The sequence below is a fragment of the Branchiostoma lanceolatum genome, chromosome 12 (genome assembly GCF_035083965.1).
Source record: "Branchiostoma lanceolatum isolate klBraLanc5 chromosome 12, klBraLanc5.hap2, whole genome shotgun sequence".
In the NCBI taxonomy this organism is placed as follows: Eukaryota; Metazoa; Chordata; class Leptocardii; order Amphioxiformes; family Branchiostomatidae; genus Branchiostoma; species Branchiostoma lanceolatum.
Window position 1 is genome coordinate 8,790,462 of NC_089733.1, and position 15,016 is coordinate 8,805,477.

General features: G+C 44.1%; 2 protein-coding genes across 2 annotated transcripts; one reads left to right on the top strand and one right to left on the bottom strand.

Annotated features, from left to right (window-relative positions):
* The first annotated feature begins 2,217 nt into the window (after positions 1-2,217).
* LOC136446036 (cyclic nucleotide-binding domain-containing protein 2-like) lies at positions 2,218-10,553 on the top strand. Its single transcript, XM_066444310.1, has 13 exons — positions 2,218-2,860; positions 3,179-3,211; positions 3,426-3,521; positions 3,804-3,902; positions 4,696-4,859; positions 5,189-5,345; positions 5,914-6,065; positions 6,647-6,785; positions 7,544-7,929; positions 8,501-8,627; positions 9,096-9,245; positions 9,640-9,817; positions 10,181-10,553. Exons 1-13 carry the CDS (start codon positions 2,372-2,374, stop codon positions 10,429-10,431), a joined length of 2,421 nt encoding a protein of 806 aa, XP_066300407.1. The 5' UTR covers positions 2,218-2,371; the 3' UTR covers positions 10,432-10,553.
* On the bottom strand, positions 10,507-14,787 carry LOC136446037 (coiled-coil domain-containing protein 12-like). The gene is made up of 7 exons (XM_066444311.1): positions 14,657-14,787; positions 14,187-14,230; positions 12,803-12,882; positions 11,925-11,986; positions 11,705-11,739; positions 11,494-11,570; positions 10,507-11,028 (listed from the first exon to the last, which is right to left on the bottom strand). The coding sequence occupies exons 1-7, from the start codon at positions 14,744-14,746 to the stop codon at positions 10,916-10,918; spliced, it is 501 nt and encodes a 166-aa protein (XP_066300408.1). The 5' UTR covers positions 14,747-14,787; the 3' UTR covers positions 10,507-10,915.
* Between the last annotated feature and the right edge of the window lie 229 nt (positions 14,788-15,016).

Genomic DNA, 15,016 nt, shown 5'->3' on the forward strand with positions numbered 1-15,016 from the left:
ATATAGACCTCACGATATCAGAACCGGAAGTTCCACTGCAGTACCATAGCAAGCCGCCAGGGGGCCCAAAATCTATCCGTTTTGAGGTCTCAAGAAGATCTACCCACATGTCAAGTATTAAAACAATCCGTCAAGGCATTCTTGAGTTATCGCGTTCACAGAAGGACAAACACACACACACACACACACACACGCACACACACACAGACACACACACACTCACACAAACACTGACGAAAATATAATCTTCTAGGCGAAAGTAATAACATGAATAAATCGTAGGTGCCAGCGGAGAGAGACCTCTGCGAGCGGTTCTTCCAGGAGAGCCAATGGGAGAGCTACAAGAGGCACGTGGTGGAACAAACCATGGTGGACATCCACCGCCCAAAAGACGGACTGGGCCTGCGCAACTATGACGTCATTGATACCTACCCGACATCGGAGGACACACTTGTTATAGGTACTGAGAATGACTTAAGTTAAGTTGAGGCTTCTGGTAAAATGTGACGAAACTGGGGGCATATCTACAACCTTCTTCAGACTGACTGACCCACCGATATATGATAGGACACGTGATCTGACAGACTAGTAAATTAGTAGTGGAGTTATCGTAAGCTGTAAAATGTTGCAATTTTTTTTCCATTGTCATTAAAAAAATCTATATATATCTTTCATGTTGTAGAAGGAAAAGCTGGAAGAGACATGCCCTTCCGGAAGGGATCAACAGGGGGCACTGTTCGGCAGCGGTCCCGCCAAGACACTCCGTCGTCTCGGGCTGCACGCAGGCGGCTGGGGAGTGAGTGCATAGCCAGTCCGGTCTATGCCCAGGATAACAGGGGGGATCTGAGGTTGATAGACGGGATCCGGGACAGAAGCTGCACGCCAAGTCGGAACCAGTATGGCCTGAAGTGTCACCACTTTCTACAAGATGGGAGCTGATGTAACTTTGAAACGCCAATAGAATACAAATGTACTACTCACGCATTTAGTCCTCCTCTCACTGGACGCTGGCGTCGTCGCTGCGTCCTAAACTGGATTTGTGTTACCCTTGACTTTATGATGGGAATATCATTCAAAACGTACAAGTATGGCCAAAAAGACAGCAAAACACACAAAGCTTAAAAAGATTCGTTTTTTTTTGTCAATGAAATTCGTTGAATGCTTTGTCGATCGGCCGCAGCGACGCCGCCAGCGTGCCGCGGGTCCAGTGAGAGGGGGGCATAAGTCACCGTCAATCCCTATCCTGAGGGGTTAAAGGGGGTTGGGGTATGTAGATAGGATGGAAACTGTTGCATAGCAAATATATCTAACGTCCAACGGTTGGTATGGGTTAAAAAATCACAATTCTGTGTTTAAAAGTTTACATCTAAAACCAAGGAGGTTATAGCCTCCTCGTTGGACCTTGGGACCTTGCTATGTTCTTGCATTGCTTTTGAACAGGTGTATCAATGGCAATTGAAATTGAAAGAAGGTCAGCGTACGTCATACTGTAATGTCTATATACCTTGTTTGAGTATTGTTCTTGCTGCGAGTAAGACGGCAATTGTTTACGCGTGAAAGTGTAAACGTTTCACTACCGTAGAGTGTCTATATAGTTAGTGATTAAGTACGAATTGACGTTTGTTGACAATTATATTGTCTCGCGTTCTTGGGTAAGCATGTCTTGTATTTTCCAATCGATATTGACTTCATCCAAGTGAATAAATGCACTTCGACGTTGGCTGTTCAGTGTCGTTATGAATATCTCTGTTCTGTTTGGTTACAAAATAGTTATGCAGCTTCTCTATAAAAGTAATGTTGAGACGTAAATCATGTATCCCCGCGATCCGCCAGAATGTACTAGTAGTATGGGGATGTCGTACGAAAACAACAAAGGGGCCCAGGCATCACCCTTGAGGTACACTTCATAATCAAGTTGAGGTGAACGGTCTTCAGAGCGAATATACTTCAGGTTGATCAAGTTCTTTTTAGATGGCGATCAAGCTAGCTATAGACTATAGGCCGGTTCTGTTGTGTAATTGTAAAGGATGCTATCAAAATGCTATCAAAATTATACACTGGCAACCGGAAGTGCTGTACGTTGCAACTCCATTCACCAAGTTTCAGTCAACCAATAAGAACACTGGTGAACAAGCACCTTCCTGATAACCATAGGATGTACACCGTGATGTTCTATGTTCTATTCAGATTATTCCAAGGGAACTGTAACAACGCCAACATTCGACGTCGCTCAAAGATCAACACAAAACGGCAATGACTAGTTGGTAAACCTTGTTGGTAACCACAACCTGGGTGTTCATAGTTAATTAAGTGCGAGGAATAAGGTTAGCGATTACGAGTCTTTAGAGGGGGAAAGAAATCCATCAATACGATGGACAGAATCGAGAAATTCGTCCAAAGGAGTAGGGAGTCCATGGACGGGAGTCGGGAGTCCATAAAAGGGAGTCGGGAGTCCATGGACGGGAGTCGGGAGTCCATGAAAGGGAGTCGGGAGTCCATGGAAGGGAGTCGGGAGTCTGTCCGCCGTAGGCTGGAACTCATCGACGAAACGCGAGAGACCAGCGACGGGAGACGAGAATCAACCGCTGGGAGACGCGAATCTGTCGGCGGGAGACGAGAATCCGTCGGCGGGAGACGAGAATCCGTCGGCGGGAGACGAGAATCCGTCGGCGGGAGACGAGAATCCGTCGGCGGGAGACGAGAATCTGTCGGCGGGAGACGAGAATCTGTCGGCGGGAGACGAGAATCCATGAGCCGGCCACGGCGAGAGTCTATCCAGTTCGCGCAAGCTGAGGTTGCTCGTCTAAGAGCACGTACGTGGCATGGTCACCGACGAAAATCACAGGCGTTACCTCGGGTGGTAAGTCCGGCAATTGAGAAATGTGTTACTCGGATGGACTGAAGCTTCCTGTTCAGAGTTGGATAGTTGACGTGGCACATTTTGATGAGTCGCATAATTTTGCATTGGGTTGATTTTTTTACCTTGAAACAGTGGCGGATTTCCACAAGCGAGAGTTGCTAGGAGATTATATTTTCAAGAGAATATTAGCCAACGTAGTTTCATAGTAAAGTTTTCCACTAGTTACAATTTCATGATACCGTCAAATTTTGGCTCTATAAAATCGTTAATCAAGTTGTAACCCAGATCTCACAATATCTCATATTTGTACGGTTACAGAGAACGCCGTCTCCAGTGAAAGAGACACAAACCGTAAGTAGCGACTTTTTGTGCTATGAAAACTCTTCATTCGAATAAGTACACATGTAAAGAGAAGGTAGTAGAATTATTCTAGATTGTGGTTCAGGGAATATTCGAAGAAAATTTTGCCCACTACTTAAATTGTAGTACAATAACGTTGAATTTTATCCAGATATATTCCATTTGAAGGGTACACATCTTGACTATCGTTGATTTTGTTTTTCAGATGATAGAAAAGTTCATCATGGCGGCGCGCGTAGTGCGCAGGCTCTGTCAGGTGGCGTTGTGCATGAGGAAGTACGCAGAGGACACTCTGGGCAAAGTAAGACGTATGCTTTTCCATTCTACTGAATGGTTAATGGTTCACAAATATCTACATACACATTACATATAAGGCAACAACCATAATATTACTAAAAGTCTATTCTTGTTATATAATAGCTTCTATTTGTGTTCATATATATAATTCTGAACGCTAAATTGTCATTTTTAATTGAAAATAAGCATAGCAACAAAAATACACACTCAGTCGGGGCGGGGGACGTTACAGGTTTCTGGACACCTTTGTAAGAATGTCATAAAGTACAAAAACCCTCACCTACAGGTGTTCGAGGGCCTCTCTAAGCCCCGACGCCAGTCATGCCTGAAGGAACAGGGCAACGTTCTCTCCTTTGATGCTGGCTTCTTTAAGACAGATTTTGAGGTAAGAGCTTGAACCATAACGCTGATACGTGCGACTACCACTCGTCTTTTTCTTTCGAAGCTGTAAAAATAACTAAGGCGATGCGTGGTCTGAAATGTAAGAGTTGAGAAATAGTGAAGATAACGACGCGATTAATGAATTAATAGATACATTTCTTATTTTCTGGTATTGACCCCCAAAACAACCACGTCATGACCCATCTGATTATGAATCAAAGAATGAACGACCACATAAATGAATATTAATGAAATTAATTAATTAATGAACGAACAAATGAATGAATGAATATTAATTAATGAATCAGTGAATGAATTAATGAACGAACCAACAAATGAATAAATGAATGAATGAATGAATGAATGAATGAATGAATGAGTGAGTGAGTGAGTGAGTGAGTGAGTGAACATTAAACTTACAAGCCGTTGAAAAATTATGCCCGATGATGGGAGGAGAGACAGAAGTGAAATCGAACTCTGCAGTAGAACGAGTGCCACAGGCTTAGACATATAGATGTGAGGGATGTCCTACACCGTAAGATTTGTATATACGTTTTTGTCTTTTAAAGCTGTATCAGTACTGTTATATTTTAAGTGTGATAAAGCAATACTCTCCTAAGGGAGGAATTAAGAAGAAGAATATTAATGAATGAATTAATTAATTAATTAATGAACAAACAAACAAATGAATGAATGAGAAAAATGAGTGAATGTGTGAGTGAGTGAGTGAGTGAGTGAGTGAGTGAGTGAGTGAGTGAGTGAATGAATGAATGACAAATAAATGAATATTTCCTTAGCATCTTTTCCCGGACTCGGCCAAGCGGGTGGCGGGAAAGCTGCCGTCCGAGAGAACGCCGGCTGACCTGAAGCTGATAGGGGCTGTTCTGCGCAGTCTCAGTAGCTTCAGGAAGTATCCTAGAAACATTCAGGACATGCTCAGTAGAGTCGTGAGATACCAAAGGTATGAAATTCTACTTAATCGAAGATTTGCAGAGGGGCATGATGAATCTACATTCGACATGAAACTTTTCTCTCTTTCAGTCCATAATACCAGGGTTACGTAACTACAACCGGAGCCCGACAGGGGCACCGGTTTGGAAATGTGCTCCTGACATTAATTCGGGTGTCCACTCGCTATTCTAGCTTCAGTTTGTTGCTCTGGTTTTTATAGACAGAGAAGCGATATCAGTGGCTCGAACCGAAGATAGGTTGGATGTTAGGCTAGGTGTTCACAGAGTCCTTTGCGTATGTATGCCCGTTTTTAGATATGAATGGCCTTCTTCTTTCTAGTTTGGGAGTGAACCGAGTGGTGATTAAGAAGGGCCATCCCGGCACGGCGTTCTACATGGTGTTCTCGGGACGGGTGGGCGTGGTCACCACAGACGACCCGGACGAGCTGATGCAGCGGGCCAGCATGGTGGTGCTCAGGAAGGGGGCAATATTTGGGGTAAGTGTAACTTAGGTAGTCCTATCTAATGCTTAAGTCCCAATTCTGCCGGTGCCCGCAGGGCGTATAGTTCCGGCCGGGTCCCGGTGGACTGCTCACGGCGTCTATTTGCTATCGGGTCCTGCGTTGATTTTAATTTCGAGTTAACCGGGCCCAAAAATATCTCGGCAACCGCAGGGTGTCCCACGAGGCCACGCAGTGGTCACGCCCGAAAGTATACTAAAAATTGGCCGTCAACTACACGACGAGGCCCCTTTTCCAATCGGAAAAACCGAATATGATATACGTCCGATATTGTTCTCTTTATACACACTATAATGGAAGGGCTAGGTTTGCAGGGCAGTAATACAGAAACAAAGCTGAGCTTGTAAGTGAACTATTGCTCTGGACACCAACTCATGGACACTCCAGTGTCGGGCCACCCCGACGTCGACGGCCTGCATTGACCAACTTGTTGTGGAAGTAGCAGTGAGAGCACTTCATGGCGGACCGTGTCGTCTGGAGGGAGAGAGTTGCTTTGATAATGATGATAATGTATGTTCCACCCCTTACCTTACCTGATCCCCAGGAGATGGCTATGATCACAGGGGACAAGCGGAACGCCACCATACAGACCCTGGAGCAGACCGAACTGGTGGTCGTGGACAGCTACAACCTGCAGGACAGCGACATGCACGTTCTCCTCAAGCGGGACTTCAAGTACAAGTTCGACTTCCTCAGGTAGATACGGACAGGAAACATCCATGGATAGCTTCGTCAGGTAGCTAAATCACAAGCTTAGTCATGTTTGGGACCGCATCGTTCGAACTGCAGCGCCACCTAGCAGTGGGAAGTAGAACGACTTCCTCAGGTAGATACGGACAGGAAACATCCGTGGATAGTTTCTAATCTTCAAGCAGATCTAACGGTTGCAAAGACCGTATCCAGCTGGCAAAAGGAGTTTTTATTGCAACCCTCGCGACTAGCATTGGGAAGTAGAACCAGTCGGTATTACCCTGAGGGAAGGTAGTAGAACGAAAACGTTGGCAGATAAAATGGTATTAAAAAAGAACTACTAGTATACTATTAAGTACCATGTACAGTGCACAATTGTAGGACATGTAGATTTGATCATCAGCCGTATATTCTACCAACGTCTGTCACAGCTTTGAGAAGGCACTGGTAACGTCCGTGTATTCAGTGCTTAGTGTTCCCAAGTACTGTAAATGTTGAAGTGTCCATCTTCTCCCTACCGTGATGTTAAATCGCCACGAACTTAAATGCAGTAACAGGATCCTGAACCTGTTCTTGTTTGAACACAGAAAACTCAGCCTGTTCTCCTCGTGGGGAGATGCGCCCATGGAGCGGCTAGCCTCGCTGTCTAAGACGGAGACAATGCCTCATGGCAACGTAGTGGTCACCGACATGGGACGAGAGCCAATGATAGTCTTCGTCACCAAGGTTTTTGCAATCTAAATTGTTTCTAATTACTGCTGTGGTAAAGTACCCTCCTTTATCAGCGCTTAAACCCGCTCGGGAAATGTTCGGCAAACCCTCCCGGTCTCAGCCCTGGATCTTTTGAACGGAAAGTTTGGCTTCTGGGGCCGTCACTGACAGTTGCTCATATATTATTAATGAGCTAGCCTTATTTGGCACTAACAGTCGTTAGTTGCTCATGAATAGTTAGGTAGCGATGTAAGACGTAAGCGGATTGGCTGATAGCTTACCAGCGTCCTTTGCGGCTTTGCTCAAAATGAGCTTTAGCAAACCCTCTGATTGGCTGGGGACGTCGCCAGAAGCGTGTTCAGGGGCTCGGAAGGGCAGGGCCGCTATGGGAGGTAACGAACATTTCGGGTCTGCTGGGAGGATGTGGTCAAGAGAAGGAGTTTAGAATAAGCCTGATCCAGGATTGGGCAACGGCTACCGTCCAATCAGACTGCCCCCTGCCGTAATCACGAAATATTACAACATTGAAAATAAGAAAATTCTCAGCAGTAAAAGTAACCTCAGCGGTAAAATAGAAACTGTAAAAAGTTCAGAGCTGCAAACGTCCATGACAATCTGACGTATGGAGATATGTGCCATTGTACATGTGCAAAGTTCAGTTCAGTTCTACTATAACTGAAAGTGCCCATGGGTCGGGCGAAATCTTTTTTTTAAAATTGTTCTTTCAGATTGACAAAATACTGAGCCTTTTCTTGTGTTACCCTTTTATACAGGGTAGCTGCGACGTTATAAAATTAGTCGACATCTCCCAAGCGTCGATCGAAATGGGAGATGGAGAGTCGAATATCTCCGCACGAGTTTCGTCGTCGCATCTGTTGGAGAGCTTGCCGACCGCAAAAGGCAGCGTCACGTCGCCCGCAACCCTCACAAAAACACCGTCGTCCCTTCACGCCTTGCCCCCTATCAGACAAGCGGCAAGCTCTGATAAATCCTCGGGGGAGATCGCGGCCGGCGAGGAGGAAGAGGCGGTTCAACAGGCGCGGAGAAAAAGCGTTGTTGTTGGGGTTAGGTTCAAGGAACATCGGAAATCGTCAGGGCCTAAACAACTCCTGTCGTTCAGCGACATCCCCATGCCTGCTGACGTAGGGAGGGTCGAAAGGTAAATTTAGATATGAACTGTTATGTGGCCACAGTCAATGAGACAAATATGAAGAATCTGTGCCCTCGATCGTTGCTTATGGTAACAACATTAAGCCCCCCTCTCACTGGACCCGCGGCACGCTGGCGGCGTCGCTGCGTCCTAAACTGGATTTGTGTTACCCTTGACTTTATACTGGGAATATCGTTCAGAGCGTACAAATATGACCAAAAAGACAACAAAACATACAAAGCTTAAAAAGATTCGTTTTTTGTCGATGAAATTCGTTGAGTGCTTTGTCCATTCGATCGGCCGCAGCGACGCCGCCAGCATGCCGCAGGTCCAGTGAGAGGGGGGCTTAAGACACAGGGCACCAGGACACGCCAACATTCACGCAACCAAAACGGCGGGCGATACAAACTTCCTGAAACTTATGACCAATCGTTACTTCTAAGGAAGGCAGTCGAAAATTCAATGCGCATACGTGTTGTGCTTAAAGTTCTAGCAGTATGTTAGCTAATATGGCTTCCAAGCTTATCTGCGACACTGTAAGCATGAAGCTATCGACATTTGCCTTCTCTTGCGCCTTCAGTGGTGATCATATAGACGAGCGTTCCCGTGCCAGAGCAAAACGGAAGTACAGTCGGCGCATCAGCCACTGCCCACAGCGGGTCGGCACGTTCATGACGCTGGGTAAACTGGGACCGGGGAAAGCTTTTGTAAGTATTAAAAAATCCTTCTTGTAAAATTTAGTATAATCTATTTCAGTTGAAACTTTTAAGTTGCAACAGAAGAAAACTCGACCCGCCGACTTTCGTCCGTCGCCGTACAAATGGCCATCTTCTGGATGGCTGACCCTGTAACGTCGGCACGTGATGACCTCTTATAGAGGCTAGTTTTCCCTGGCGTTGCAGTAATTATGACTTGAATCTCCCGGCGACCATTTTGGTGGGTAATTGGATTACAGCAGCCGCATGTTGGCATGTTTAACAGACGTACGCTGTAATCCAACATGTCGCGAACATAATGCCATATTGTGCACGGTGGGCGCTTCTGATATTTGGGAATTCGGCTGCGATCCGAGGACGTTTGATCCATTTTCCCCAGAGAAACGCCCTTAATACAATGTCGGGTTATGTTCTCTTTACGTCACACGGGATTCTGTTACAGTCATTTTCCATCTGCAGGGCTTAGCCCATGTGTCCAAGTCCCCCATCCCGCCGCACTTGAGCCTGGTGAGCCGGGGCGCCAGCATCCTGCACGTCACACTGCGGGACTTCAGGGCCGTGTCTGAGGGACAACCGGCCTTACATGGACTCGACACGGAAAGGGTCGAAGTAAGTATCAAGGGTTACAATCTAGCATTGGGTAAAACTGGTTTGTCTGTGATAGATAAACCTGGTCTGTCTGTGATTGGATAAAACTGGTCTGTGATTGGATAAAACTGGTCTGTCTGTGATTGGATTAAACTGGTTTGTCTGTGATTGAATGAAACTGGTCTGTCTGTGATTGGATAAAACTGGTCTGTGATTGGATGAAACTGGTCTGTGATTAGATAAACCTGGTTTGTCTGTGATTAGATAAAACTGGTTTGTCTGTGATTGCAGGTCTGTCTGTGATTTGATAAAACTGGTTTGTCTGTGATTGAATGAAACCGGTCTGTCTGTGATTGGATAAAACTGGTCTGTCTGTGATTGGATAAAAAAACATCGAATCAAAATGTCCTAACAGGTTCCGCCAGACAAGATTCTGTGTGAAAAGTTCTTCCAAGAGAGCCAATGGGAGAGCTACAAGAGACGCGTGGTAGAGCAAACCATGGTGGACATCCACCGCCCAAAGGACGGACTGGGCCTGCGCAACTATGACGCAATCGATACCTACCCCATGTCGGAAGACATACTTGTCCTCGGTATGAGTCTATTTTTCTGATATATGTAGCATGTACCTGGAAGAATTGTCTTCACGCTTTAAGATATTCTAAATCTTGATGCATGTGTAAAATTGCCATGACAAACACTATTTCATACATGTAATGATTAAAAACATTTCAAGAAAAGAAAAGAAAAGCTTTGCAGTTAGATTTGCTGACCTCACTAATCCTAGCAAATAAGGAATGGGCACTTCAGTGTTTTCCAGTATGAATATTTTAGTATCTGATGGACTGTCCTTATTCAACATGTAACCTTTTCATTGAAAATGTTTGTTTTAAATCATACCGCTTTTTTCTCTCTCTTCATGTATGTATGTAACATGTATGATATCTGTTCCACAGATGTTGGAAGCAGTGCCCTGTTATTCCTGCAATCGTTCACAGGGGGCATTGTTCTGCCACGCCCTCAGCAGACGCCTGCCTCACGGGCGGCGCAGAAAAGGTTGGGAAGCGAGTACATCGACAGCCCTATCTTCGCTCGAGACAACAAGGGTAGCCTAAGGATGATAGACATGATCGAGGACCGAACGCGAAACCCAAGTCGGAACCAGCACGGTCTGAAGTGCCACCATCTTCCTCAGGACAGCAGGTGACATGTGCATGCTGGATGGAACACTGGTGCACACACGACGAAAGATACGCTTACCTCAAACGACTTCCAGGTCATATCAAAATCTGTGTAAATTTATTAATAAAATCATTGAGAAATGCTGAAGATCCTGATACATGTTTTCATTTCTGCCCGAATTCTCCTCCTCTCTTACTGGAGCTGAAACTTTAAATATAGTGTACATTGTTTTCCTGACAAAAGTAGCTGGGTATAACTTTCAGAGTATCAACAGCAAATAGAGGGAGCTCTAAGATATATCAAACCAATGTTTGGATACAAAGTGTTCCTAAAACATTATGTTTAGAAAAATTTCATATTATGATATAACTGACCTCAGTTTACCTTGTAGTCTCAGGTAAAGGTATAAAACCTTGATGTCAATGTTAACAAGCTGATACTAAAACTTGCACTGGTAACAAAGAAAGAGCTTGGTATGTTCAAGTTCAAAACAAGTCTTTTAGTTGGATCTAGTCCGAGTCATAGTCGTCATTGTCATCGTTCTGTCTCTGTGCTGCTGCTACAGCTTTAGCATTCACCACAGCAGCCAGATCCTCTCTCTCCCCACTCTGTAATCTTTCTCCTGTACAACAAAACAAAATCTTACCCTTAGAATTAAGCTTTGTAACATGGTTAAACATGTAACTGTCTATCTGATAGGCAATTCAACATAATGTAAACCCACCAAAGTTTCATCAATTTTGAGAAACCATGGCCAACTACTGTAAATCTATTTTATATTGCAGTTGGTAATTTTTAGCGGTTGGGGGGAAGGCAGAAGTTTACATCATTTAATTTTAACGGAGGGAAGAAACATCATCGTCTGAAATGTTTGTAATCAAATATTTGTATAATGAAATTCTAGCGGTCAAGTAGTGACCGTTAAAGTAGCTAAAATCAAGTTACTGTTAACAAATCAAGAATTACAGTATTTCTGACACTTGACTTCAAGCTTTATCTTTTGTATCAATTTTTCACCCAAGAACCGGTGCTAAAGACCAGGCCTTCCGTGAAAAATTGAGAGAAAAGGTAAGACATTTTTACTCACGGATCAGTTCTGCTATCGCCCTCTGTGTTCTCCTCTCAAGTTTTTCCAGTTTCTTGGCAACATCTCTTTTCAAGTCCCTGCATAGACAGACTATTCAGTCAAACAACACTAGGCCTAGACTAAAAAAATTGCAAAAGGAAAAAAAAATACATAAAGACACAAGATTTCCACACTAAAACAGTTTGTGAATTCATATTGACAGTGTACATACCAGTCAGGTTTTCTGGGGGCCAGATTCACCAAATCCTGAACCACAACAAAGATGTAATGATTTAGTTATTCAGACATTCATTTTAAATGATTGATCCTTTTGCGAAAGGAATAAACTAGAATAGCCAAAAACAATAGTAAACAGAACAATACAATACACTCAAAAGTAGATAGGGACAAGTTATAGTTTGATAAAGAAAAAATAAGAAGAGAAAACTGACCACTTCTTCCACCAGGGGAACTGGTTTGGATGCTTCCAGTTGCTCCTGTACAATGGGCTCAACTGTGGAACAAACGTTGATCTCATCACAAGAAATACAACAGTTGCATGATAGAGAAGTACATGTACATTAGTCTAAAGTAAAGGCATCTGTAATAGGGGGTTTCTAACAATTTTCACAGCATGTTTGAAAAGGGATATGTTGAAAAACCCTCTTGTGATGTAGGAAGATTGCAGTTGGCGACCAATTTTCCCCGTCTGTTTGGCGTTAGTCTGTGTAATGCAAACTCCCCTGTCTAGGGCTGTAATGGCCCCTCCCCTACTCTCCAAGCAGAGGTTGGTGGGGAAGATCGTGACCTTTTTATCATAAGCCCCGTTTTTTGTCCGCTCTGGGGTGGGTGGGGGGTGGGGGGGAGCAGACAAAAAATGGGGCATATGATAAATAAGTCACGATCTTCCCCACCAACCTCTGCTTGGAGAGTACCCTCCCTGTTTAGGAGTTGACCAGTATCGGGCAGCTGCTATAAACGCGATTCAACCAGGCTAGTTTGGCATGACATCTAGCCTGATTAAATCGCGCTCCTAGTGGCCGGCCCCATAGTAACAGCCCTCTTGGGTAGCCTGGAATCCAGACCTATTATAGCTCCCCAGTCTCTCTCCGCAAATAGGTCTGGCCCCGGTTGACTATTTGCGGAGAGAGACTCGGGAGCTATAATAGGTCTGGATTCCAGGCTACTCTTGGGTTCATTAACCCCAGCCAGCTAGAGATTGCTTAGAGATTGCGAAGGCTAGCGTGACATCATGGCTGTAAATATCATAAACCCTGCTAAATGTGGACATGGGTTTTCCCCTTAAAAGTTGTATTGAAAGCCTGTAGACCTTGGACTGGTTTGGCAGCTTCCACAGCCTTGTCCTTCAGCTGGGCATCCTCAGGCTGGTAGCTACGGAACTTGGGCTCCCTGGGAAGAGTGCAACAAACACATGTACAGTAGAATCCGCTTAACTGCACCACCCATTTGTCAGCGGTTTTGGTGCAATTATCCGGCTGGTGCAATTATGCGAAATTCCCAGCTGGACCGCAACACCATGTTTTTTTCTCTTCACAGGCTGGATAACGCCCCAGAGTCGAGACTTACTTGACCTTAGTAGCTTACGTTACAATTCTTGCGCTACCATACCTCATAGAACCAGCAAAATATTGAGTTCACAGTTCTAGTTTGATCAGTGACAGATCATTCTCCTTATAGCAGAGCCGAACCCGCGTACACCTCGTTCCGGATAATGCAGGAAGTTTCTACAACGCGGATTCAGCTCTGCCATCACGTCAGCACCGCACCACCAAAAGCGTCTGCTATGTCCATCTACGCGTCTATAGCCATTGCGGAGTTACTGTCCGGTTTCCGACTGAATGTGACGTAAAGATGCAGGTCTTTTATCATTGCAGTAGTATGTGACAATAGCGATGCCGCGACCCGAAATCAAATCCCCGCGAACTTGAATGCATTCACAGTAATTAGACAGTGTACAGGTAGAGACCAATCTTTATTGGGTAACGTTACAACATGCTGTCTGCCAAAGCGTAATGCCGCCTTTGGTAGGCGTGCATGTCTTTATGCCGACGTGACCCGCCCTGGACCCATATGATTCCTATCAACATAACTGTCAATGGAGACTGCCTTCTTTTGTTACTAAAACAGTTTTAAACATATCGGCGGTATTGCGCCTTTACACCGGCAGGTATCGGCTCATTTGTACGACTTTTGCCGATTTTTAGAGCACCTTTTTAGTTAATTTGTCAAGGATTTTTGAAAAATTTTGGTGCAGTTATCCGGCATTGGTGACAATGTGCGGTGCAGATATGCGGAGTCACTAACAATGCATTGAATGGGAACCGGTTTGGGATTTTGGGATTCGGTGCAATTAAATGGAGTGTGCGTTTATCCGAGGTGCCATTAAGTGGCTTCGTCTGTACAACATTGACTTTCAAAATTTTATCCAGTTGCTTGAGTTATTATTTTTTTGCATATTTACTACCTGGATGTCTAACTTTCATCAACGTTACACAACATTAAGTTATAAATCATATATTATAATTTATATATATATAATATAATATAACATGATATCTGTTTCTATGTCCCTTGGGTCACACAGTCGTTCAAACACTACAGCAGGAGCTGAGTTCACGCAAAGCAAGCATGAAAAGTTTATAGGAATTACATAAGTATTTTGCTGACTGAATAAAGAACTTATCATAACTCACTTGGCTGCTATTTTGGTTGGAGGTTCGTCCTCATGCTGACCAGTCTGCAAATATAAGGAAGAGAAAATAGTTTGCACATAGTTCTTATTATGAAACTCAAACGATCTGATCTTCAATTTCCCTGTTATACCAAAAGCTATTTGAAGCTCCATAATTTGTTTTTCATATGATATGCAATAGATCTAACTTAACAAAATATTATCCGTACGTTAAAACTTGCATGGTAGAGATAGATAGATGAAGAGCCGTCGATAAAATGTACCATTGTGACCATTCCCAGCAAATATCTGTAAATAATTTCACTGTTATTCTTACTATTCACCAACATCGCACTGTCTTCTTTCATAGCACGAATTATCCGTGCCCCCCTCCGACGTTCAAACAAATCAACCCCGCATGACTTTATTTCAATGTCGAACACGCTATAATCTACGTTACTACAGTCAGAAGACTGGCCTCTTACTACTCACGTCTTTGCTGTCCTGTGCTCTCTTCTTGAGTGCGGCAAGACGTTCTTTTCTTTTCCTCGCCGCGTCTTCCAAATTTCCTACCGACGCCATGATGATGATGATGATACGAGTGCCTCGCCGAGGGCCGTGACGTCACCTTGTTAGGTTAACGAAAGTTAATGAGTTTGGAATTATTACTAAATGAGCGTGACGGACAGCTACAGTTGCATTTGAAAATCAAATACGTTATACGTAAAAAGTTGTTTTAAGTTATAGTTCTATTAATTAATTTTACATAGAGGGCAATATTTTGAAACCAAGACACAATAGAAGTGTTGAAATACATTTTACACCATGCTTTGTGGTCTGCAAACTACCCCC

Excerpts from the sequence above, each read along its gene's own strand:
- LOC136446037 (XM_066444311.1), bottom strand. The coding sequence starts at position 14,746 with ATGGCGTCGGTAGGAAATTTGGAAGACGCGGCGAGGAAAAGAAAAGAA. Across the intron at positions 14,231-14,656 it reads GAGCACAGGACAGCAAAGAC|ACTGGTCAGCATGAGGACGA; the intron begins GTGAGTAGTAAG and ends TTATATTTGCAG. Across the intron at positions 11,571-11,704 it reads GCCCCCAGAAAACCTGACTG|GGACTTGAAAAGAGATGTTG; the intron begins GTATGTACACTG and ends CTGTCTATGCAG.
- LOC136446036 (XM_066444310.1), top strand. The coding sequence starts at position 2,372 with ATGGACAGAATCGAGAAATTCGTCCAAAGGAGTAGGGAGTCCATGGAC. Across the intron at positions 3,212-3,425 it reads CAGTGAAAGAGACACAAACC|ATGATAGAAAAGTTCATCAT; the intron begins GTAAGTAGCGAC and ends TTTGTTTTTCAG. Across the intron at positions 6,786-7,543 it reads TGATAGTCTTCGTCACCAAG|GGTAGCTGCGACGTTATAAA; the intron begins GTTTTTGCAATC and ends CCTTTTATACAG.